Below are 26,242 nucleotides of genomic sequence, written 5' to 3' on the forward strand. Positions count from 1 at the left end.
CCTCCAAAGGCCATCTAGTCCAACCGAATTCAGCCATAAAGGGATATACTGAAGACTACAGAGTCTGATGGGACCCCCAAAGCTAATATAGTCCAACCCCATCAGGTCATAAAGGGATGTACTGAAGCCTAGAGTCCAATGGGACCTCCAAAGGTCATCTAGTCCAACCACATTTGGCCATAAAGGGTTATACGGAAGCCTATAGAGTTCAATGGGACCCTCAAAGGCCATCTAGTCCAACTCCATTTGGCCATAAAGGGATATACTGAAGACTATAGAGTCTGATGGGACCCCCAAAGGCCATCTAGTCCAACCTCATTTGGCCATAAAGGATATACTGAAGCCTATAGAGTCCAATGAGACCTCCAAAGGCCATCTGGTTCAACCCCATTCAGCCATAAAGGGATATACAGAAGCCTATAGAGACTGATGAGACCCCCAAAGACCATCTAGTCCAACTCCATTCGGCCATAAAGGGATATATGGAAGCCTATTGAGTCCGATGGGACCCCCAAAGGCCATCTACTCCAACCTCATTTGGCTATAAAGGGATATACGGAAGTCTATAGAGTCTGATGCGACCCCTAAAGGCCATCTCGTCTAACCCCATTCGGCCATAAAGGAATCATATTGAGGGCCCCAAAGAAAGGCCATTAATACAATTATTATTATTATTATTATTATTATTATTATTATGTTGTTGTTGTTGTTGTTGTTGTTAGTTTAGTGTAGCCCTAGAATCACTGGGTGCAAAAGAAAACTCTCTCTGAATCAATCTGGCTATGAAATAGAGACAATATGGTTTTAGCATTTGCCTAGACTTGGGTTCGAATCTTATCCTATCAAAGCCAACTAATCCCTGGATTGGGAAGGAATGAATGCCTTTTGATCTGCACCAAAAAAAGAAACCCAAAGGAAGATAAGGCTTCTTTCTTGCTCTGGTTCGTGTCAAAAGGGCAAAGGACTTTGAAGAGATAATCCAAAAGGTTTTTAAAGTTCAGTAATAGCAGGAAAAAGTGAATTATAGGGTGCGGGCATATTATGGACACAAAACAGACCCCACCGACTCCATTTAAAACACCTAACATTCCTACTTTGGGAGGAGACTGGGTTGGCAAAGGCCAAGGAATCCTGATCAATGTCATATATATACCTTTCAATTCCTTACATGGAAATTTCGGGGAGGATTTTGGCTTGTCTGGAATGGAGAAGCATCTCTCTGTAGCCAATTGAAGATATAATAATATAATAAATATAATAATATAGTAAATAAATGCTGATATTGACTGAATGTTATAATAATATATAATTGTAATATATTGTTATATTATTATAATATAAAAAATATATGCATTGACTTGTGATTGATGTAATATTATAATCTATATAAATAAATATATATTATAATCTATAAAAATAAAAATGTAATGTTCGTTTGTGGGATTAACAGAATTTAAAAACCACTGGGGGGGTTGCCACCAAATTTGGACACAAGAAACCTAACAACCCAATGTATGTCCTTCACTCAAAAAAAATGATTTTGTCATTTGGGAGTTGTAGTTGCTGGGATTTATAGTTCACCTACAATCAAAGAGCATCCTGAACTCCACCAACAATGGACTTGAACCAAACTTGGCACACAGGACTCCCATGACCAACAGAAAACACCAGAAAGGTTTGGTGGGCATTGACCTTGAGTTTTGGAGTTGTAGTTCACCTACATCCAAAGAGCACGGTGCACTCAGTGATGGATATGAACCAAACTTGGCACAACTATCCAATATGCCCAAGTATGAACACTGGTGGAGTTTGGGGAAAACAGACCTTGACATTTGGGAATTGTAGTTGCTGGGATTTATAGTTCACCTATAATAAAAGAGCATTCTGAATTCCACCAACAATTGAATTGAACCAAACTTAGCACACAGTTCTCCCACGATCAATAGAAAAAACTGGAAGGGTTTGGTGGGCAGTGTCCTTTGGGTTTGGAGTTTTAGTTCACCTACATCCAGAGAGCACTGAGGACTCAAACTATGATGGATCTGGACCAAACTCTACACGAATACTCCATATACCCAAATGTGAACACTGATGGAGTTTGGGGAAAATACAATCTTGACATTTGGGAGTTGTAGTTGCTGGGATTTATAGTTCACCTACAATCACAGACCATTCTGAACACCACCAACGATAGAATTGGGCCAAACCTTCCACACAGAGCCCCCATGTGGGCCACAGCAACGCGTGGCAGGGGACGGCTAGCCTATATAAATAAAAATGTAATATTTGTTCGTGGGATTAACATAACTCAAAAACTACTGGATGAATTGACACCAAATTTGGACACAATATGCCTATCAGGCCAATGAGTGAGCATCACTCATTAAAACACTGAAAAACACAGCAGAAGAGACTTACAAAGCCAAAAAAATATTAAAAATACATTACAATGCATGCGCAATATATATATACACAAATATATATACACACATATATACATATCTACACACACAAAACACATATACACAGACTGGCAACACATGGCAGGGGACGGCTAGTTTTACAATAATATGATATAGTAAATATATGCATTGATATTGATGAAATATTATATTATATTATAATAATATAATATTATTTTGACCTGTCTGGAATGGAACATCTCTAGATGATTGAAGATATAATACAATATATTTATATATTTATAATTATAATATTATAAAATATTATAGTACTATATTAAAATAATATACAATACATAATAATGTGAGTAGATCAATAGGTACCGCTCCGGTAAGGAGGTAATGGCGCTCCATGCAGTCATGCCAGCCACATGACCTTGGAGGTGTCTACGGACAATGTCGGCTCTTCGGCTTAGAAATGGAGATGAGCACCAACCCCCAGAATCGGACATGACTAGACTTAATATCAGGGGAAAACCTTTACCTTTTATAGTAATTATATATAATTATAATATAATAAATATATGCACTGCCTTGATATTTAGTTAATATTATAATAAATTTACATTAAAATATAATAATTATTATATATTATAATAACATAATATTTTGGCCTGTGGAATGGAGCATCTCTCCTTAGACAATTGAAGATATAATATATAACAATATAATATTAATACAATATAATATAATAATAATATATTAAAATACTACAATAAATATATGTATTTAAATACATTATAATAAATATATACATAGACTTGATATTGATGTATTATAATGTAATATAATATTGTCAATATCAAGTCAATGCATAATTTTTTTATTATTTTAACATATTTAAAATATTTTAATGTATTATTATAATATAATATTATACTAACATTTTATATTATAATATTATATTATATTTTCAATCGGATACAGAGAGATTCTCCATTCCAGAACAGGCCAAAATAATATTATATTATTATAATATATAATAATAATAATATAATTATGATGTAATATAATTAATATATACATTGACTTGATATTGACTTAATATTATAATGTAAAATAATAAAATATTATAATATATTATTCGCTTCCCACTGAGGTAAGATTGGCTCTGTCCCTCCTGTCATTTAGGAAGAAATTGAAGTCGTGGTTCAGGGACCAGGCTTTTGGACAACAGACATAGCACTTTGGACATGGAATTGACTGGAATGATGATACGGTTATCAATACTGTTTTTTACTGTTTTAATTGTTATTATATTGCTCTGTTATATGTAGTGGCATCGAATTGCTGCCAAATGTAAGCCATCCTGAGTCCCCCTTCGGGGGTTGAGAAGGAACGGGATAGAAATACTGGAAATAATTAATAATAATAATAATAATAATTAATATATACATTGACTTGATATTGACTTAATATTATAAAGTAATGTAATAGTAAACTAACATAATATAATATATGATAATATCTTATTATTATTATTATTAAATATAATTGATATATGCATCGACTTAATACTGAAATGCAAATCAAGACATAGACAAACAAGGCTGCTTTTGACTATTTGCCCAACTTCAAGAGTCAGATTGGCTTTGATCACTTGGTTGAAACTTTCGGGAACTCGTCTTCCGTCATTGGCACTTTCTTAAAAAGTACATTTCAATTCAAACAAACAAACGTTTATGATTTGGTTCCAGCAAATCCATTAAGCCATTATTAGGAAGAGTTGCTTCTCCGTTGGCGAACAGACAAGCCAAAATGGAGCTTTCGTATTAGTGGAAAAAGCTGAAGGATTCAAGCTTTGGTTGAGAAACAATAGGAAAACTGTTGCACATACTCTTCATCTATCTATCTATCTATCTATCTATCTATCTATCTATCTATCTATCATGAAGTTGGATGGTGTACATATAATATTATTTTATATATTATATTGAGGCACACCGGCCAAGTCAAACACTAGTCAGCAATGTCGAAAATGATGGGAATGGTAGTGCCAGTAATATAATCAGAAAGAGCAATGAATCCCATACCTGATGTACAGCAACATTGAAAATTATGTAAAGCATTATTATTATTATTGCTATCTATATTTACTCAAATCTTGTACACATCCATTCTAATGGATGAGAAGGGCTGGGCTTTAGCACACAAGTTAACCACCAGCTTCAGTAAATCTTGCCAACCAGAAGGTTGACTGTTTGAAGCCTGGTTCGGGGTGAGCTCCCGGCCTTTAGCCCAGCTTCTGTCTACCTAGCAGTTCAAAAATAGCACTGAGTAGATAAATAGGTACCGCTTTAAAGTGGGGAGGTATTTAAGGCACCCATAAAGAAATGCCAGAAAAATGCCAGCGATTAGATCAAGGAGGAAGTTTACGAACACAGCTCTTTGGCAGGGATATTTGAGTGACAGCACCCACCCCCCACGGTCGGAACTGAGCACAGCCTCCAAGATGCCGAAGATGGGAAAGCCTATATATACCTCTAGGAATGTACAGTTGTCTGTCTTGTCAGTGTATAAGGGCATTGAATATTTGCCGCATATGTGTTCTGTGATCCGCCCTGAGTCCTCTTTGGGATGAGAAGGGTGGAATATAAATACTGTAAATAAATAAATAAAGGAAGGAGGATGAGAAGAAAGAAAGGAGAAGATGGATGGAAGAGAGAAAGAAGGTAAGAAAAGAGGAGAGCAAAGGAAAGGAGGGATGGAGGTTGGAAGGAAAAGGAAAAAGGAGCATGAGAAGGAAGAAAGGAGAAGATGGGGAGTAGAAAGACGGTAAGAGAAGAGGAGGGAAAGGAAAGAAGAGAGGGAGGGAGGAAGGAAAAGGAAAAAGGAGCATGAGAAGGAAGAAAGGAGAAGATGGGGAGTAGAAAGACAGTAAGAGAAGAGGAAGGAAAGGAAAGAAGAGAGGGAGGGAGGAAGGAAAAGGGTAAAGGAGCATGAGAAGGAAGAAAGGAGAAGATGGCGAGTAAAAAGAAGGTAAGAGAAGAGGAAGGAAAGGAAAAGAAAGAAGAGAGGGAGGAAGGAAGGGAGGAAGGAAGGGGAAACAGTAGGATGAGAAGGAAGAAAGAAGAAGATGGACGGAGGATAGAAAGAAAGTAAGAAAAGAGGAAAGAAAAGGAGGGAAGGAGGAAGGAAGGAAAAGGAAAAAGGAGGAAGTGAAAGAAAAAAGGAGATGGATGGAGGAAAGAAGGTAAAAAAAGTGGAAGGAAGGAAAGGAAGGAGGAAGAAAGGAAGGAAAGAAGAAAGAAATGGGGAAAAAGAAAAGGATGAGAGATGAAAAGAAAAAAGGAGGATAAGAAGGAAGAAAGGAAAAGATGGGGTAGAAAGAAGGTAAGAGAAGAGGAAGGAAGGAAGGAAAGGAAAGGAAAGGAAAGGAAGGAGGGAGGGAGGGAGGAAAGAAAGAAAGAAAGGAAAGGAAACAGGAGGATGAGAAGAAAGAAAGGAGAAGATGGATGGAGGATAAAAGAAGGTAAGAAAAGAGGAAGAAAGGAAAGGAAAGAAGGAAAAGGAAAAAGGAGGATGAGATGGAAGAAAGATGGAGGATAGAAAGAAGTTAAAAAAAGAGGAAGGAAGGAAGGAAGGAAAGGAAGAAGGGAGGGAGATTGGAGGGAAAGAAGAACGCGATGGGAAGAAAGAAAAGGATAAGAGAGGAAAAGAAAAAAAGAGGATGAGAAGGAAGAAAGGAAAAGATGGGTAGTGGATAGAAAGAAGGTAAGAAAAGAGAAAAGAAAGGAAATGAAAGGAAAGGAAGGAGGGTGAGTGGAAAGAAAAGAGGGGAAGGAAGAAAAGGATGAGACAGGAAAAAGAAAAAGGAGGATGAGAAAGAAGAAAGGAGAAGATGGATGGATTTTCCGCTTCCCTTTTTTGTCTTTCTTCCCTCCTTCACCCCTTTCCATCGCAATGTCTTCCCCCTTGTTTTTCCTGCAAAGCATTGTCAACCATGTGAAAAACAAAAAGTCATTTATTGCGAGAGAGTGTTTGTCATCCAATCCCCGCGATCGATAATGTCTGGAGGCAACAATTACAAAAAAGCCCATCAGGATCCTTCTGGGACTCGACTATGAGATAAAAGTCTGACTAATATACATTGGAGAAACAGTCCTAAAAGAAAGATAGATAGATACGTTTGGGGATTTGGAGACAAAGTTTGGTCGCAGACCTCGCCTGGAATTTCAGCTCCCAGAATCCCCAAAGCTTCTGGGAAGTCAGACTCAAAACCATCCAGGATTTGTCCAAATGGAGACTTCCCAAACTGCGTACACTTTGAAAACTTTGTGGGGGATTGCTCTTAATAGAGGGTGACCCATAGGAAGCCATTCCCACTCAAAGTTTGGGAATCCCTATCTTATGGGGTTGGATTTTCTCGATAAAGTTTGGGAACCCTGCCTGATGGGGTCCTGTTTTCTTGGCAAAATTTGGAATCTTCCATGGTTCTGTTTTCTCAGGAAAGTAATGGAATACCCAACTTATGGGGTACCATTTTCGCAGAAAATTTGGGAATCTTACGAGGTTGATTTTGACCCTATCTTATGGGGTTGAGGTTTTTCGGCCTTGCAGGATTCAGCTTTCTCAGCAAAGTAAAGGAATCCCTGCCTGACGGGGTTGAGTTTTCTCGACAAAGTTTGGGAAGTGTATGGAGTTGAGCCTTTTCAGTATAGTATGGGAATCTCTACCCGACAGGATCCGGTTTTCTTGGCAAAGTTAGGGAATTCCCATCTTATGGCTCTTAGTTTGCTTGGCCTCGCGGGGCTCTGCTCTCTCGACAGAGAATGGGAGTCACTGGCAATGTAATGGAATCCTCTTCCTTTCACCGCCGGTAGCGATAGCGCTTGAAATGGAACCAGAGCTGGAAGATGCCGTTGGCAAACTGGCAGCGGAAGCCGTGGCGGTGGGAGTACTCCCACTCACGGTTGACGATCTTGAAGGCAATGTCCTCGTAGGGCGGCCCAGCGTGGAAGCGGAGGGTGGCAAAGTCCTTGTTGTCTGGGCAAGCCTCCAGGAAGTACTCCGGGGTGGAGCGCTTGTCGATGAGATCCGGGTAGAAGATGTTGAACTTGTAGCCCTGGACGATCTTGGGTGGTGGGTTGTCGAAGTCGTAGTGAGTCTGGTTGTACTTGTTCCACTCAAAGCCCGTGTGGACGCGGTTGAAGAAGCGGGGCTTGCGGGGCCGGTACTTGTCGGCCCACAGGTAGGCCTTGCCTGTCAGTGGCATCTCCACGCTGAACTGGGCCTCATCGGCCCCCATCCCCTCCTTGGCCCGCCGGAAGAAGATGTCCTCGGCGCTCTCACTGGCGTCCCCTGAGGAATAGGGTACAAGTCTTAGCATTGGGACAACTGCACAAAGATCTTAGGATCAGGATTAAGCATCATAATCATTACACTATGCAACAGCATTTTTGGGTTATCAATCTCATTTCCTAATTGGTTCTATCATATAAAGACAGGGAAAGTTTATTATACTGCAAACACTTTGTCTTTGCAGGAAGGACATCCTGCTATAGCCTATTTTGCAATAGTTTTTCAATGAATAGTGAGTCTCCAGCAATTCAATAGTTTGTGGCACAAAACAATGAAGTTTCTGGAGCAGAACAATGGCTTTCAACATAAGGACCACACAATTAAAATAAGAAATTGTTGGCCGAATGAACTTATTAAAGGTCCTGGAGCTTCTCTCACCGAAGCTTCTCACATCAGGCCTTCTCACGCTTGGCCTTTCATAGACTAAGGCCTACCTCACACTGTGAGGTACAGCACAGACTGAAACATTTCTCCCACTGAGGTTTACCTCAGACTCCTCAGGACAACACTCGCTTTGGCCCACTGACTATAACAGGCTTTGGCCTACTAACTCTTTCAGTGCTTGACTCACACTTTTAAAATCAAAAATACCCAGTTAATTTTTAATATTTCTGACAGAAATAACACTTTCAAACTATTACGGTGTATGACAACATTTGTTACATAGTGTAATAGGTTTTTATTTATTATCTACCTATCCTTTTGGTTATGTGTCTTAAGATCATGATTGGGTATTTTCTTAGAATCAGGACTGAGGAGGAGGAGGAGGAGGGGGAGGGGGAGGAAATTGTTTTTATTTATTGCTGGCCTCTCCTTTTGGGTATATGTCTTAGGATCAGGATTGAGTATTGTCTTAGAATTGGGATTGGGTATGTGTCTTAGAATCAGGATTGAGTGGAATAGTAGAAGTAATAATAATAATACTAATAATAATTTATATTATACCCACCTGCATCCCGAGGAGGATGGTGTTTGAATAGAGGGAAGTCGCAGTCCCACTCTTTTTGGCTTTGGTCAGACCTCACCGGGAATAAACTGGGACAACCCGATTCAAGAAGGAGATGGGTAAGACGGACGGGGTCCAGAGAAAGGAGGCCTACCTGTGACCTGGAGCTGCTGCCGGGAGAGAAGCAGGCGCTGGAGGTCCTCGTCCACTTCCACCACGTGAGCATCGAAGGGCAGCTCGTGGGAGGTCAAGAGGCGGGGGCTGTACTTCCCGGCGTCGTAGTCATCCAGGCTTTGCTGGATGAGGTCCTCTTCCATCAGCACCGCCTCCCCTTCCCCTTCGGCTTTGGTTTCTGACTCCGCTTCGGTGCCAGCTTCCGCTGAAGAGGACGAGGGGCCCGGCTGCGACGATGAGGCGCTCTCTTCAGGTTCTGCCCTGGAAGGTTTCAAAACAGAGGATGAATGGAATGGCCATCTGCTGGGAGGGATTGAATTGTGTCTTCCTCCAAGGGCTGGATGTCCCTTTCTGTGATTCTATTTCTACAATATATATCTCTATCTCAATCTATGGCTGAGAGGGCTCAGACAGTGCCTTCCTTTGTGGCAGATGGAGCTGGACTCGATGGCCTTGGGAGTCCCTTCCACCATGAGGGTTATATGAAAAGGAACATTCTATTTTGCACAAGGTTTACCTATTGCTGCTCCCAGCACCCGGGGATGATGGTTCCTTCTTAATGATGGGAAACAGAGGTTCGCTCTCCACTCCTTGCTCCTGTTTCAGCTTGTACAGCTTCTGGCGCAGGACGTCTTGGTGCCGTTCCCGTAGCCTTCGATGGAAAAGAATAAAACAGAAAGTCAGTGGCCTCGGACCAGTTGTAATGACACATTTGAAACTTCCATTCTAGGTCTCATTTTTGTTTTGTGTATTTTAATATGTAATTTTATGGAAATGTTTTAATATGTGTATTCTATGTGTTTTAAATGATTATGTGTTTTGATGACGTGTTTGAGCAATGTTGGAACCCGCCTTGAGCCATGAGGAGAGGCGGGTAAGAAATAATAATAATACTACTAATAATTATTATTACTAGCTTGGGTCCCCAGCATTGCCCAGGTTATTTGAAAAAGACATTTTTTTTTCATTTTACAAAATGAGGTTTGCATAAGGTAGTGGGTGAACTACAACTCACATCATGCCAGGTTATTTATTTATTATTTACAGCTTTTATATTCCGCCCTTCTCACCCCGCAGGGGACTCAGGGCGGATTACAGTATACACATATATGGCAAACATTCAATGCCAATTTTGACATACAACATATACAGACATAGACAGAGGCTATTTAACTTTTTCTGGCCGCCAGGGAAGCTGTCGCTTTCATCGTCCATCTGCGACACTGATGAAGCACTTCCGCATTCCCGCATGCTTCCCCGCTGGAATGCTTTGCTGTAGTCTTCTTTATGGCCTCATAAATCGGTTAATTTAGCCTCCCCACACTCAGGTTAATCCCCTGAAATGCCATTAGTGGTTAAAGTTTGTTATGCTGGGCAAGTTTGCTCTAGATGCATCATCTGAGAGGTTCAGTGTGCTCTCTGGCTGTAGGGTAAACTCCAACTCCCACTATGGTGAGTCAGTCCCCTCAAACCTCTCCAGTAGGTTGAGTTAGTGTGCCAAGTCTGGTCCAGGTCCATCATCAGTGGAGGTCATTGTTTCTCTGGTTGTGGGTGAACTACAACTCTCAGAAAGGAAGGTCAGTTCCCCCCAAACCCCTCCAATAATCAGATTTTGGCATATCAGGTCTGTGTGCCAAGTTTGGTCCACATCCATTGGTGTTTGGGGTCACAGTGCTCTCTGGATGTAGGTGAACTACAACTCCCTCAAACCAAGGTGAATTTTCCCCAAAGACCTCCAGCATGTTTTACTGGTCATGGGGGCTCTGTGTGCCAAGTCTGGTCCAATTCCCTTTTTGGTGGGGTTCAGAGTGTTCTTTGATTGCAGGAGAACTATAAATCCCAGCACCCACAACTCCTATAAATCAAGGTGAATTCCTCCCAGACCTCTCAAGTAGTTCTCATTGGTCATGGGGGTTCTATGTGCCAAATGTGGTCTAAGTACATTATCAAAGGGGATCACAGTGCTCTGTCTTGATGCTGGGTGAACTACAACTTCCATCATGTTGTGTCAAGCCCCCAAAATCCCTCCAGTATGTTCAGTTGCTAATCAATTCCTCTGTTTGCTGTGCACCATGGGAGAGGGTAGTGGGCAGGGTCATGAAATAACACACCAATGGAGAGAGTAAGGAACACTGGGGTGTCTGTGGTGGAGGAAAAACATAAAGTTTAGGATGAAATTGTCTCCGTGTGAAAGCCTTCCCTTGGGTGGTGGGCAATATGGTGTTTGTGGAGGACATTGGCAGGCCACTTGGACATGTTCATGGCCCTCACTATGACCTTCAATGTCAATGTCTTCTGAAACCTCTTGTTTAGTTGCTGATCAAGTTGAGTCAGTCTCTCAAAATCCCTCCAGTATATACAGTTGCTGATCAATTTCTCTGTTTGTTGTGTGCCATAGGAAAGGGTAGGAAAGGGTTAAGGGAAAGGCAGTGGGTGGGGTCATGCAAAGTCCAAAGCAATGGAAAAAGTGAGGAATCCTGGGATGGAAAAAGAGAACATCTGTCCCTGAATGAAAGCCTTCACTTGAGTGATGGCCAGGGTGGTGTTTGTGGAGGACACTGGCAGGGCTCTTCGACATGTTCATGGTGCTTGCTATAACCTGCAATGTCATTGGAGGGAGGGTCATTGGTGTCTCCTGAAGTAGTGGAAGATATAGTTTTTCATGGAGGCAGGAGCTTGTCTGTGTAAGTGGTCAGCCAGACATAAACATATTTTCACTTTTATTATGTGTATAGATTATCTGGAGAGATTAGGGTCTGGGAAATTGGGAGAAAACAGTGGCCAGATTCTATTATTCCAACCATTCAAACTAGACCCCAAAATCCTTTATAAAGCCATCCGCTAATATGGTCAATTGCCCTTCTGTCCTGTCTCCTGCTGACTTTGGATGCATTGGTCTCTCTGCTAAGAGCCTCAACATCCCAAATCCTATTTGCCTTAAACTCTATGGAATCCATAACTTCAACAAACTGCTGTTATCATTCCCAAAAAGAAGTATATGTATTTGTACCTGGCCCGGGCCATGTAGGCCTTGAGCTGCTGCAGCAGGCTTTCCCAGTAGCCAATGTCCAGGTTGGGTCCGCCAGCTAAGATTTTGCCCTCGATCCCTTGGTAGATGACCTGTAGCTGGTTGTAGGTCTTGCCCTTGAAGACAGACTGGACGTCTGAGCTGACTGAGGCATTGACCCCTTCGCGGCGCTCGCCTGTAGGACACAGAGGTGGAAAAAGATCCCATAAAGTCATGCTGGAGGACACACAGGTCAACTTGCCCTCTTCTGGATCTCCCGTTACTTACCCGGCCCTTTCCCCGAAGCCTCCAGCTTCCGGAGCTTGGCTATTTCGTCTTCCGTGATGATAGTCATGTCCCTCCAGAAATCCACGTTCTTCCCTTGCTCCAGCTCCATGTAAACCTGAAGCAGAGAAGCACAATATTTATCAAGGTCCGCACTAATCAACCAAAATGTCCCAGAAGACATCACTGCCCTGTTTCACTACTGCCTCAACACAAGCTACTTCTAGTGGGACAATGAATACTATGTACGGAAAGATGGAGTAGCCATGGGGAGCCCTCTCAGCCTGGTCATAGCAAATTTCTACATGGAACACTTTGAGAAAGAAGCCCTGGAAACAGCAATGAAAAAACCCCACAATATAGTGTTCAGATATGTGGATGATACCTTCACCATTTGGAGGAGCCATGGAGAAGAACTCAAGAAGTTCCTGGACCATCTCAACAGCATCCACCCAAACATCCAATTCACCATGGAAAAAGAAAATGAAGGAAAACTGCCATTTCTAGATATCCTAGTCATCCGCAAACCCAATCAGCAATTGGGCCACACAGTTTACAGAAAACCTACTCACAGAGATGGATACCATCATAAAAACTTCAACCATCACCCAAGTAAAAAAAAAAGCACAATCAAAGCTCTGGCAGACCGTGCAAAACTAATCTGTGAAGCCCACTCCTATGTGTTGAACTGAACCACCTCAACTGGGCTCTACAGGCCAATGGAGACCCCACCACAGACATAAGAAGAGCGGCAAGACCAAGAACAAGCCACGAGAGTGAAGACAAAGATCCAACCAGAGGAAAAGGGTTCTTACCAGACATCAAGGGAAGCTGAGGAAGAGACAACCTACAAACTATCTATAGACCCACTAAGAAAATCCAACCAATGCTCAATTCAGCGAAGGACAAGAGGGATCCTCTCTGCAGGAGTCTCCCATATACCATGCAGCTGTGGACAAGTCAACATAGGGACCCCCAAATGCAGCAGCATTGCCCAGGCACAAATCAAGGAACATGAAAGGCACTACAGACTCATTCAACTGGAGAGGTCAGTCACAGCAGAGCACCTGATGAACCAACCTGGAGAAAGCAATGCTGGACTACACAGAGAAGCCATTGAAATCCACAAGCATGTGGGGAATTTCAGCAGAAAGGAGGAAACCATGAAAATGAAGAAAATCCAGCTACCAGTATAAAAAAAAAGTCTAAAATCAGGACTGTAAATAAAGAGGAACACTCCGAAATCAAGGGAATTTCAGACAGGAATCAATCAGGGTCAGCTAACGCCTCCCAACAAAGGATTCTCCTAAGCAGGAAGCAACCAAGCTTTGAAGCTGCAAGGCCATTCAGTGCTAATCAAGCTGGCTAATGGCAACATTCACACTTGCCTCAAGCAGACAAGAGTTATTTCTCCCACCCTGGACATCATTCCACGGATACATAAACCCCACTTACCTAATTTCCAACAAACCTCACAACTTCTGAGGATGCCTGCCACAAATGTGGGTGAAACGTCAGGAGAGAATGCTTCTGGAACATAGCCAGACAGTTCGGAAAACCCACAGCAACCCAGTGGCTCCGACCATGAAAGCCTTTGACAACACAATAGACAAAGCTTGCTGCTTTCCAACGCTTCCTGGATCGTACTGATGGATACTATCTGGATCTCATCAAGGGAGGCTAGTTGGTGTGTGCAAAACGCCAAAAATCCATTTAGTTTTGAAATATGAAATTCGTGTGCCCCCAGTTTCGTAATTCCAAAAAATTGTTAATGTTTCCTTTTGTTATTCTGCCCATTTGCGTGTTTCGAATTCGGAATCTCAAAAATTTGTTATTATTTTGTTCCCAAGTTTCAGAATGTTTCACTAATCCACTGATTTTTTTGGGAATTTAAGTTTTTTTTTATGAATAACAATTTCTAAAATGAAAGTTTAAAAGGTAAAGGTTTTCCCCTGACATGAAGCCCAGTCGTGTCCGATTCTGGGATGTGGTGCTCATCTCCATTTCTAAGCTGAAGAGCTGGTGTTGTCTGTAGACACCTCCAAGGTCATGTGGCCGGCATGTTTTCGAACTGCTAGGTTGGCAGAAGCTGGGGCTGACAGTGGAAGCTCACGCCGCTACCCGGATTCGAACCTGTGACCTTTCGGTCAACAAGCTCAGCAGCTCAGCGCTTTAACCCACTGTGCCACCGGGGGCTACAATAATAATTCCCTTTAATTTCTCTACAATGACAAAACATAACCAGGGCATCGCTACTCCAAAGTTTCAGAAAGATTCACACAACCACTGTCATTTCGGGATTTTTTTTTCCAATTTCAGACTGCTAGGCTAATAAGTTGGTGGCTGCATGCAAAAGCACTGGAGAATGGATCCTGATACCGTAAGTATGAACTTTGTCAAAATAGTTACAACTTACAACCGTGTCCGAATTTTTGCACAGCTCTAGAGGCTACCTGCACCGCATCAAGGGATGCTACCTGGATCCCAAAAAAGGGAAACTACCTGGATACTATCAAAGGGATGCTATCCGGATCCCATTGAGGGACATTACCTGGATGTCCTCAAGCAGGTCCTCCATGTCGGAGACGGTGAGTCCATTCAGGAAAGTGTATGGCTCGTGCATCTCTACAGCTAGGTCGTCGTCCTCAGCACTGATGTATTTGGCGAGGAGATCGATGGGCTTGGCCCGTCCATCCCGGATCCGGATCTTCGAGCTGTCGGGAAAACCAGAAAAGAGATGTGCCTATTATTGTTGTTATTATTATATTTATTTCTACCTCGCTGTACCTCTACCAAAGGAAGGGGGTGTACTGTGATCATAGAATCATAGAGTTGGAAGAGACTTCGTGGGCCATCCAGTCCAGCCCCCTGACAAGAAGCAGGAAAATTGCATTCAAAGCACCCCTGATAGATGGCCATCCAGCCTCTGTTTTAAAGCCTTCAAAGAAGGAGCCTCCACCAAATTCCGGGGCAGAGAGAGAGTTCCGCTGTTGAAGAGCTCTCACAGTCAGGAAGTTCTTCCTAATGTTCAGGTGGAATCTCCTTTCCTGTAGTTTGAACCACTGTTCCGCATCCTAGTCTCCAGGGAAGCAGAAAACAAGCCTACTCTCTCCTTTCACATATTTATTTATACATAGCCATAATGTATCCTCAGCCTTCTCTTCTACAGGCTAAACAAGCCCAGCTCTTTAAGCCACTCCTCATCGGGTTTGTTCTCCAGATCCTTGATCATTTTAGCCGCCCTCCTCTGGACACATTACAGCTTAGAGTCAACATCTCCCTTAAATTGTGTTGCCCAGAACTGGACACAGTGTGATTACAGGTGTGGCCTGACCAAGGCAGAATAAAGGGGAAGCATGACTTCTCTGGATCTAGACACTAGACTCCTATTGATGCAGGCCAAAATCCCATTGGCTTTTTTTGCTGCCTCATGACATTTCTGGCTCATGTTCACCTTCCTGTCTACGAGGAAGGTCATCCCCCATTCTGTAGCTTTGCATTTCATTTTTTCTACAAAGATACCAAATGGAGGAAGTCTGGCTCAACAGCAGTAAGTGTGAAAACGATTTTGGAGTCCTCATAGATACCTTGAATCAAGAGTTTAATGTTTCCATGGCCAAGCTCTTAACTCAAATCACTCTTATCTCAAAGTGAATTTACCATTAAAGTGCTATTAATCCATTCTGGCCCACCGAATCACCCCTCCCAATTTTTTGTTACGTGTTTTTAAATAGGAAAACATACTTAATAAATAACAAATAATGTATAAATGCACACAAAGTTGTGGAACAATGGAAACCCAAAACACCAAGTGAAGAGGCAAAAGTATCCTTTTTTTCTTCCTACTGGACTCATTCCAGCCTCCCTCCCTCTCTTGCTCTCTCTCTTCATGAAGCCAAACAGACCAGGAATCAAAACCGCCCAAACAAAGCTGTTAGGTAGATAATGCTCTGTTAGATAGAAATGCCTTGTCTGTAACTCCATTGTGCATTACTGTTTGGGAAAATACTGTTCGAATAGACATGTGGTCTCACACATCTACTGAAGTGTTAAGTAGGTACTGACATGGAACGGGAGGGACAGGAAAAGAAGCTGAGTCCTGAGCATGTGACAGGTAGGACAAGGACTACGCAATTCACTGTTGTCCATGTTTAATGACAAGAAGCCTATGGGTATAAAAGTAAGTATCTGTCATGTGCACTCTCTCTTGCCATGCGGTTCTTTTGCAATGATCATTGCTTCTCACTGTACTGTTGCTGTATTATTGCTGAGAATAGATCTCTGTATATATCAATAGCAGATCAGGGGATCCTGATGTACACGTAATTTAATTTTAATTTATTTTAAACAGTTTAGATGAATGAGGCATTCATGTAACTTTGTTTTAGCTAATAGTTTTATGTTACATTGTATATTTTAAATATGCTGTGTGCCGCCTTGGGTCCACTGGGAGAAAGGTGGCATAGAAATTCCTGAAATAAATAAATAAGAAATAAGCAACGAGTTTGGATGAAACTACAATGTGAGTTTGGATGAAAGCCAGAGTTCGAGTGTTTTATGAAAACAGTGAGTGCCAACAAGGTCAGAGGGTGTGCAGTACAACTCTGCTAACTACTGACGAAAGACTCTGCAGTGTTTTGGTTTGATTTATTTGCTTGCCCTGAGACAATCAGTCCCTTGCACAGCAAAGGGAGAACATGATAGAAGGAACTATAAATCACGTACCTACTCCATGGGTATTTTGTCTCCCCGCCCCTCCCCTGACAAAATCAACTAATCCAAAGTTCCTCAGAGCAAAGCAGACAGCAATCTCACAAAGTGAAATCCGGGCCGAGTGATGGCTCTTAACTCAAAACGTACTTAAGTTCGGATGCTCTTAAATTGAGGTTCCACTGTACTTATGACCTAGGACCAAACCTTAAACCCAGACCTTCCCCCTTGTTTTACCGCAGCTTGGCTTGCTGCAAATGGAAGTTGTCCTCCTGCTCCTCCCAGGTCTTGAAATGCTCGGCCTCCTTCTCCCGCTGCAGCATTTCCAGCTCTTGCTCCCGCATGGCCTTCTCTCGCTCCCGCTCTAGGCGCAGCTGCTTCACCTGCAAAAGGCAGAGGAAGAAACACAAAAGAGAGAGAGATCAGGAGCCCTAAATCTAGGTTCTGTGTTAGTCGGGCCTCATCGGTGGATGTTGTAGCCTGGTCAGATTCTGAGTGTTCAGAATAATAATAATAAAACTTTATTTATATACCGCTCCATCTCCCTGAGGGGACTCAGAGTGGTTCCTAGGTAACATCACAAAACATACAAAGTAAAAACAACATAACCATAAGATTAACAAAACAAAATATAAGCATAAATATTGTCGCCATAACACACATATATTAAAAGTAGTCCTGCCTGTTCAAGGCAATTTAAAAATTTAAACAACAAAAACAACAATAATACTTTATTTGTATTCTGTCCTATCTCCCCAGAGTCTCAGGGTGTATTTCAGCATACACAAACACAAGGCAAACATTCAATGCCTAGAAACAACCAACACACAGATAAAGGTAAAGGCTTCCCCTTCCAGCTCTGGGGGGTGGTGCTCAGCTCAATTTCTAAGCCAAAGAGCCTGCGTTGTTCGTAGACACCTCCTAGGTCAGAGGTTCTCAACCTGGAGTCCCCAGATGTTTTTGGCCTACAACTCCCAGAAATCCCAGCCAGTTTACCAGCTGTTAGGATTTCTGGGAGTTGAAGGCCAAAAACATCTGGGGACCCCAGGTTGAGAACCACTGTCCTAGGTCATGTAGCCGGCATGACTGCATGGAGCACTGTTTACCTTCCTGCCGAAGTAGTACCTTTTGATCTACTCACATATGCATGTTTTTGAACTGCTAGGTTGGCAGGAGCAACGGGAGCTCACCCGTGGATTCTAACCACCATCCTTCCAGTCAGCAAGTTCAGCAGCTCAGCAGTTTAAGACAGACTGCTTCTCCCAGGGAATTAGAGATAAGAAGCAGGAAGGAAGGTGCAGGCAAAATGATCTCATGGGAGGGATTCTTTTAAGAAGTAGTTCATGATGATACAATCTTTGTGAAATCAACACCACATTCAGATGAAGAGGTCCAAGTTTCTAGGGGCCTACGTTTTAGGAATTCATGCATTCAAGTTTCAAGCTCTTCTTGCTTTTAGTTTGCCTGCCTGAGATTCAGGTTATCTTGCCTTTGGGAATCTTGAAACACAACATTGCTGTTTTGGACTTTCTTTGAACTGATTTTTGGACTCTCGGTTTTCATGGAAATAACCTTCTGAGCTTTGATTTTCTCTTTTGAATTTGCTTATTTTTTATGTACTCTGGTTTGAATAAACTTGTACTCATTTGATTACCTGGACAGTGTATGGTTTGTGGTAAAAAGAGGCTTCAAGGCCCTACTGCAACAGTAGAATTCATAGCAAAAAGCACAGTTTCCAATTCCACCCTTTTGTTGCTTACCTTTTGCAGCTCCAGACGGTTCTCCTCTTGGATCCGCTTGTTCCGGTCCTTCAGCTCCTTCTCCTCCAAGTGGCCAATGCCCTTTTTCTCCAGGGCCTAAAAGCAACCAATGAAAGTAAATACAAACAGTCACCTGTAGGAGTGCTTTGTATTGTTCTGAGTATTGATAGATGTTTTGAGTCTCTTTTAAGAGAGAAAAGTGGCACATAAATCAAGAACATGATGATGAAGAAGATGATGATGGCAAAGGTTTCTCCCTGACATGAAGTCTAATCGTGACTCTGGGGGTGGTGCTCATCTCAATTTCTAAGTTGAAGAGCCGGCGTTGTCCGTAGACACCTCCGAAGTCATGTGGCCGGCATGGAACACCGTTACCTTCCTGCCGAAGCGGTACCTATTGATCTACTCACATTTGCATATTTTCAGACTACTAGATTGGCAGAAGCTGGGGCTAACAATGGGAACTCACCCCATCTTGAGGATTCAAACCGCCAACCTTCCAGTTAGCAAGTTCTGCAACAACCATAATAACAACAACGGCAAGCCTCTTACCTTATGAGAACCCTAATATTCCTATATCTTAATTCTATTTTAGCGTTGGTATGTCATAGGTTTCAAGTACATGAAATATCTTTGTATTGTATTGTTCTTATCATTGTATTGTTCTTAGCATTGTTAGTTCCTTTGATTCTCTTTTAAAATAGAAGCATCAGCATGTAATAATTATAATTATAATCAAATATGTCTCAGGCTTGAAATGAAATGCTGACATGAGATAACCTTCTATTGCTCTTAGCATTGTTAAGAGTGTCTTTTAAGAGAGAAGTGGCATTTAAAAATATTATTAATAATATGCCACTTTATTACATTAAATTACGTCTTGCATTGCTCTTAACATAGTTAGCCGCTTTGAGTCTCTTTTAAGAGCAAATAATAATAATAACAACAATAACAACAACAATAGAATTTTCTAGAGCTGGGGGAGACCACAAGGGTCACCCAGTCCAACCCCATTCTGCCATGAAGACACAATATATAATTTATAATATTACCAAGTATGTGTGTGTGTGTGTATGTATATACACACACACATTGTATTTGTATATTTACATATATATGTGTATTATAATAATTTATTTCAATTTATTTACTGTATTTATCTTAATGACATTGAATTTTAATATGCATTATCCATATGTCAATTATTCGATATAGTAGTTTTACATCATATTAACTTTATTTATTTTAATGTTGTTGCAATGTAATACAGACGATCGATCGGCCAATTATTTGATGTAGTGCTTTTACTGTTGTGTTTTTATAAATTTATTGTAACAGTATCGAAATTTAATATGCAAGGTCTATTATATTGATGACGACTATGATTTATATCCTGCCTTCATTATGATATAACACCGTAAGAATAATAATATAAGGTACTACTACTAATACACTATGACTACTAAAATAATAATGATAATGTGAATTATTTCATCCTGCCTTTGTTGGTTTTAATGGTGCTGAAATTTAATATACAAGATCTATAGACAATCATTGGATCCTTCCTGACAAATGGCAATCCAGCCCCTCTTTAAAGATGCATAGAAATCAATGGTCTGAGCGCTTCATATCACAGAATCCTAGAGCTGTGTTGTTGAAGGCTTTCATGGCCAGAATCACTGAGTTGCTGTGAGATTTTTGGGCTGTATGGCCATATTCCAGCAGCTTTCTCTCCTGATGCTCCGCCTGCATCTCTGGCCGGCATCTTCAGAAGTCTGTTAGCAGTGAGGCAAGTGGAGTTTGTGTATGTGTGTGTGTGGAATATCCTAGGTGGGAGATTGGGAGATATATACACACTCCACTTGCCTCACTGCCAACAGATGCAGGTGAAATGTCAGGAGATAATGCTACTGGAACATGGCCATATAGCCCGGAAAACTCAAAGCAACCCAATCCTAGAGCTGTCAAGAGATCTCAAGGGCTATCCAGTTCCACTACATTCTCAATCCAATCCCTCCAGACAGATGGCCACCCTATCCGGGGAGGCCGGGCATGGGCTCACCTTGCTCCAAATGAAGGCACCTAGGAGGTTGTTGTCCCCGAAGGGGTTGTCAGTGTTGGTGTAGCCCATGTACTCTTCCCCCCAGCCCATCTTCTCCCGCTTCTTTCGCTCCTTGGCCTCCTTCTTAGCCAGACGCCGGGCCCGCTTCTCCTCAGGGGTCTCCAAGGCCTTCATCATCTCCTTCTGCTGCTTCTTTTCCTCCTTCAGCTTCAGCCGCTCCTGGAGGCTCAGTGTCTCGCCCAGGTCACTTTGCGAGCGGGACGGCGAGGGTGACGATACCGAAGAGACTGAGGAACGTGGCGATGGTGAACGCTTGCGGCTCCGCTTCCCCCGCCTTTCGTGGCTCCGGCTGCGCTTCTCCGGAGAGGAGTCAGGGCTCGGTGAAGGCGAGGAGCGCTTCTTCTCCTTCTTCTTATGGTGGCCTTCCCGTCTCTTTTCTTTCTTCTTCCTCCATTTTCGGCGCTCTTCCTCCGAGCTGTAAGCAGAGAACAGCACAAGTGAACGTAAGATGCAACTACACTGCAAAACAAATACAGATTGATGCCACTTTCGCTGCCAAGAAAGCAAAAGCAGAGGACACAAGTGAGCATAGGATGCATCTACTCTGCAGAACAAATGCAAAATTACACCACCTTCACTTTCAAGGAATGCTGGGAGTTGTAGTCGCACACGGCCTTCAACCTTCTGTGTGTGTGTGTGTGTGTATATATATATATGAATATGATTATATATATTACACATAATATTCATATATATATACACACACATTATAGATATATTTACACACATAATATTCATATATATATATATATATATATATATACACAGACGAATACTATGTGTGTGTGTATATATAATTACTGTGTGTGTGTGTGTATATATATATATATATAATGAATATTATGTATTTATATGTGTATATTATGTGCAAGGACCTCCTGGTGGCGCTGCGGGGTAAACCACTGAGCTGCAGAACTTGATAACCAAAAGGTTGGTTAATGTCAGGGAAAACTTTTGCCTTTCTCTCTCTCTCTCTCTCTCTCTCTCTCTATATATATATATATAAAATACACATATTAAGTATACCTATATTATGTGTGCGTGTATATATATATATGATTATTATGTGTGTGTATATATATATATATGAATATATTGTGTATATCTATGAATATTATGTGTATAATATACGTACACATATATTCATATATACATATACACATACAATCTATATATATATATAAATGCTCTGTGCATAATGAGTACCTTAAAAACAAAAGAACCAATGAACAAAATCACACCAAATTTGGCATCAAAACGTCTCACTACACAAGGAGTGACCATCACTCAAAAAATTATGATTTTGTCATTTGGAAGTTGTAGTTGCTGGGATTTATAGTTCACGGTTTAGTCCAATTCTATCGTTGGTGGGGTTCAGAATGCTCTGTGATTGTAGATGAACTATAAATCTCAGCAACTACAACTCCCACATGTCAAGATTCTATTTTCCCCAAACTCCACCAGTGTTCATATTGAGTCTTCATGTAGAGTTTGGTCCAGACCCATAATTGTTTGAGTCCACAGTGATCTCTGGATGTAGGTGAACTACAACTCCAAAACCAAAGGACACTGCCCACCAAACCCTTCCAGTATTTTCTGTTGGTCATGGGAGAACTGTGTGCCAAGTTTGGTTCAATTCCATCGTTGGTGGGGTTCAGAATGCTCTTTGATTGTAGGTGAACTATAAATCCCAGCAACTACAACTCCCAAATGACAAAATCAATTTTTTGAGTGAAGGACATACATTGGGTTGTTAGGTGTCTTGTGGCCAAATTTAGTGTCGATTCGTCCAGTGGTGTTTGAGTTCTGTTAATCCCACAAACAAACATTACATTTTTATTTATATAGATTATGGTGGAAAATAAATATTTGGTCACCTACAAACAAGCAAGATTTCTGGGTCTCACAGACAGGCTCCTCTGTCCTCCACTCATTACCTGTAGTAATGGCACCTATTTGAACTTGTTATCAGTATAAAAGACACCTGTCCACAACCTCAAGCAGTCACACTCCAAACTCCACTATGGTGACGGCCAAAGAACTGTCAAAGGACACCAGAAACAAAATTGTCGCCCTGCACCAGACTGGGAAGTCTGAATCTGAAATAGGCAAGCAGCTTGGTGTGAAGGAATCAACTGTGGGAGCAATAATTAGAAAATGGAAGAGAAACAAGATCACTGATAATCTCCTTCGATCTGGGGCTCCACGCAAGATCTCACCCCATGGGGTCAAAATGATCACAAGAATGGTGAGCAAAAATCCCAGAACCACACGAGGGAACCTAGTGAATCACCTGCAGAGAGCTGGGACCAACGTAACAAAGGCTACCATCAGTAACAGACTACGCCACCAGGGACTCAGATCCTGCAGTGACAGACGTGTCCCCCTGCTTAAGCCAGTACATGTCCGGGACCAACTGAAGTTTGCTAGAGAGCATTTGGATGACCCAGAAGAGTATTGGCAGAATGTCATATTGTCAGATGAAACCAAAGTGGAACTGTTTGACAGAAACACAACTCTTTGTTGTGTTTGGAGGAGGAACAATGCTGAGTTGCATCCAAAGAACACCACACGTACTGTGAAGCATGGGGGTGACAACATCATGCTTTGGGGCTGTTTCTCTGCAAAGGGACCAGGGTGACTGATCCGTTTACATGAAAGAATGAATGGGGCCATGTATCGTGAGATTTGGAGTGCAAACCTCCTTCCATCAGCAAGGGCACTGAAGATGAAACGTGGCTGGGTCTTTCAGCATGTCAATGATCCCAAGCACACCTCCAGGGCAACGAAGGAGTGGATTCGTAAGAAGCATTTCAAGGTCCTGGAGTGGCCTAGCCAGTCTCCAGATCTCAACCCTATAGAAAACCTTTGGAGGGAGTTGAAAGTCCGTGTTGCCCAGCGACAGCCTCAAAACATCATTGCTCTTGAGGAGATCTGCATGGAGGAATGGGCCAACAGACCAGCAACAGTGTGTGCCAACCTTGTGAGGACTTACAAAAAAGGTTTGACCTCTGTCATTGCCAATAAAGGATATATAACAAAGTATTGAGATTTTTCCCCCCGTGTCAGGAGTGATTTGAGAAACTGTAAGTCACTTCTGGTGTGAGAGAATTGGTCGTCTGCAAGGACGTTGCCCAGGGGATGCCAGGATGTTTTGATGTTTTACCATCCTTTGTGGGAGGCTTCTCTCATGTCCCCGCATGGGGAGCCGGAGCTGACAGAGGGAGCTCATCCGCGCTCTCCCCTGATTCAAACCTGTGACCTATGGTCTTCAGTCCTGCTGGCACAGGGGTTTAACCCACTGTATTGAGATGAACTTTTGTTATGGACCAAATACTTATTTTCCTCCATAATTTGCAAATAAATTAGTTAAAAATCAGACAATGGGATTTTCTGGATGTGTTTTCTCATGTTGTCTCTCATAGTTGAGGTCGACCTATGATGTCAATTACAGCCCTCCCTCATCTTTTGAAGTGGGAGAACTGGTACAATTGATATCTGACTAAATACTTTCCCCCTCACCCACTGTACACTTAATATTCATATATATATATATATATATATATATATATATATATGAAAGAATATTATGTGTATATGACTGTGTGTCTCTCTCTCTTTCTATATATATATATATATATAAAACATTATGTGTGGATATAAATATATGAATATTATGTGTGTGTGTGTATATATATATATATATATACACACACACACACACACACATATAAATACATATATTACACTTCGTATATATACTAGCTGTCCCCTGCCACGCATTGCTGTGGCCCAGTCTGTTGATCTGGAAAATAAAGTAATGAGAAAGTGTTGGTTTCTAATATATGTAATTTCTTTATGCGTGTGGGTAAACAGTATTTCTTGCTGTTTCTTTGTCAGTGTTGATGTGGAGAGTGTCTGGTTTGCCCACCATGGAACATGCAACATATCATTGTCCTTTAAGGGTCCCTTTCAAATCTATGATACTATATATCTGTGTGAATCATATCTATCTATCTATCTCTATGGGTGGATGGCTCTTTGTCAGGAGGACTTTGAGTATGTTTTCTTGCCCTGATGAAGGGAGTTGGATTGGATGGCCTTAAGTATTTTCTGTTGGTCATGAGGGTTCTGTGTGGGAAATTTGCCCTGATTCTGTCGTTCGTGGAGTTCAGAATGCTCTTTGATTGTAGGTGAACTGTGAATCCCAGTGACTACAACTCCCAAATGTCAAGGTCTATTTCCCCCAAACTCCTTCTGTGTTCATATTTGGGCGTATTGAGTGCTTGGGCCAAGTGTGGTGCAGATCCATCATTGTTTGAGTCCAGAGTGCTCTCTAGATGTAGGTGAACTACAACTCCCAAACTCAAGGTCAAAGCCCACCAAACCCTTGTAGTATTTTCTGTTGGTCATGGGAGGCCTGTGTGCCAAGTTTGGTTCAATTCCATTGTTGATGGAGTTCAGAATGCTCTTTGATTGTCGGTGAACTATAAACCCCAGCAACTACAACTCCCAAATGACAAAATCATAATTTTTTGAGTGATGGTCACTCCTTGTGTTGTAAGACGTTTTGTTGCCAAATTTGGTGTGATTTCGTTCATTGGTTCTTTTGTTTTTAAGGTACTCATTATGCACAGAGCATTTTTAGATAGATAGATAGATAGATAGATAGATAGATAGATATAGATAGACAGATAGATATCAGGCATGGGCCAACTTGGGCCCTCCAGGTGTTTTGGATTTCAACTCCCACAATTCCTATGGTGTACACATAATATTAATACATATACCTATACATATATATGAGTAGTGGGTGCCTACCTCTCCCCTGCTTCCCGCTCTCTCCCCTTCCGGTGCCGGCCCTCCCTGGCCTCGGAGCCAGACCGACTTCTCCTCCTCCGCTCCCGCGACGCCATGATAGCGTCTCTTCCGACACTGCTTCCGGGTTTCTCAAAACGGCGCCAAGGGTCCTTCTCCACCCGCGTCGCGCTTTAAGGCTGCCCTCAGCCGCGCCTGATAGAAATTACCCTCTTTAGTCCTCCACCCTGTCGCCGTCCCGCACACCAACGGCTTCGCCACACTCCTCTTCTTTCAGATATTTATTTAGCTCGAAGTGTGTGGCAAAATTGGGGCTTCTTTATATTTCAGGCAGTGCGATAGACAGCTACCTAATCTCAGCTGTTAGCCTGGGCCTGCACTGTCGAATTCAATGCAATGGCTGGACTTTTATCATAGTGTGTTTCATGCAATTGGCATTTAAATAGGCAAGATCCAGATGGTAATGTTATGTAGTATTTTTATATAGCTTTTAAAAGCATATATTTTATATGCTTTTAATCAGAGGCTGGATGGCCATCTGTCAGGGGTGATTTGAATGCAACATTCCTGCTTCTTGGCAGGGGGTTGGACTGGATGGCCCATGAGGTCTCTTCCAACTCTTTGATTCTATGATTCTATTGTGTACTAGCTTGGGTG

At 41.9% G+C, this 26,242-nt stretch overlaps 1 protein-coding gene across 1 annotated transcript; it reads right to left on the reverse strand.

Annotated features, from left to right (window-relative positions):
- Positions 1 to 6,408: 6,408 nt before the first annotated feature.
- Positions 6,409 to 25,727, reverse strand: CACTIN (cactin, spliceosome C complex subunit). Its single transcript, XM_060785178.2, has 10 exons — positions 25,589 to 25,727; positions 20,708 to 21,182; positions 18,646 to 18,741; positions 17,123 to 17,268; positions 14,727 to 14,889; positions 12,179 to 12,293; positions 11,894 to 12,086; positions 9,401 to 9,535; positions 8,864 to 9,144; positions 6,409 to 7,763 (listed from the first exon to the last, which is right to left on the reverse strand). The coding sequence occupies exons 1-10, from the start codon at positions 25,681 to 25,683 to the stop codon at positions 7,273 to 7,275; spliced, it is 2,190 nt and encodes a 729-aa protein (XP_060641161.2). The 5' UTR covers positions 25,684 to 25,727; the 3' UTR covers positions 6,409 to 7,272.
- Positions 25,728 to 26,242: the final 515 nt, after the last annotated feature.

This window comes from Anolis sagrei, chromosome X, assembly GCF_037176765.1.
Source record: "Anolis sagrei isolate rAnoSag1 chromosome X, rAnoSag1.mat, whole genome shotgun sequence".
In the NCBI taxonomy this organism is placed as follows: domain Eukaryota; kingdom Metazoa; phylum Chordata; class Lepidosauria; order Squamata; family Dactyloidae; genus Anolis; species Anolis sagrei.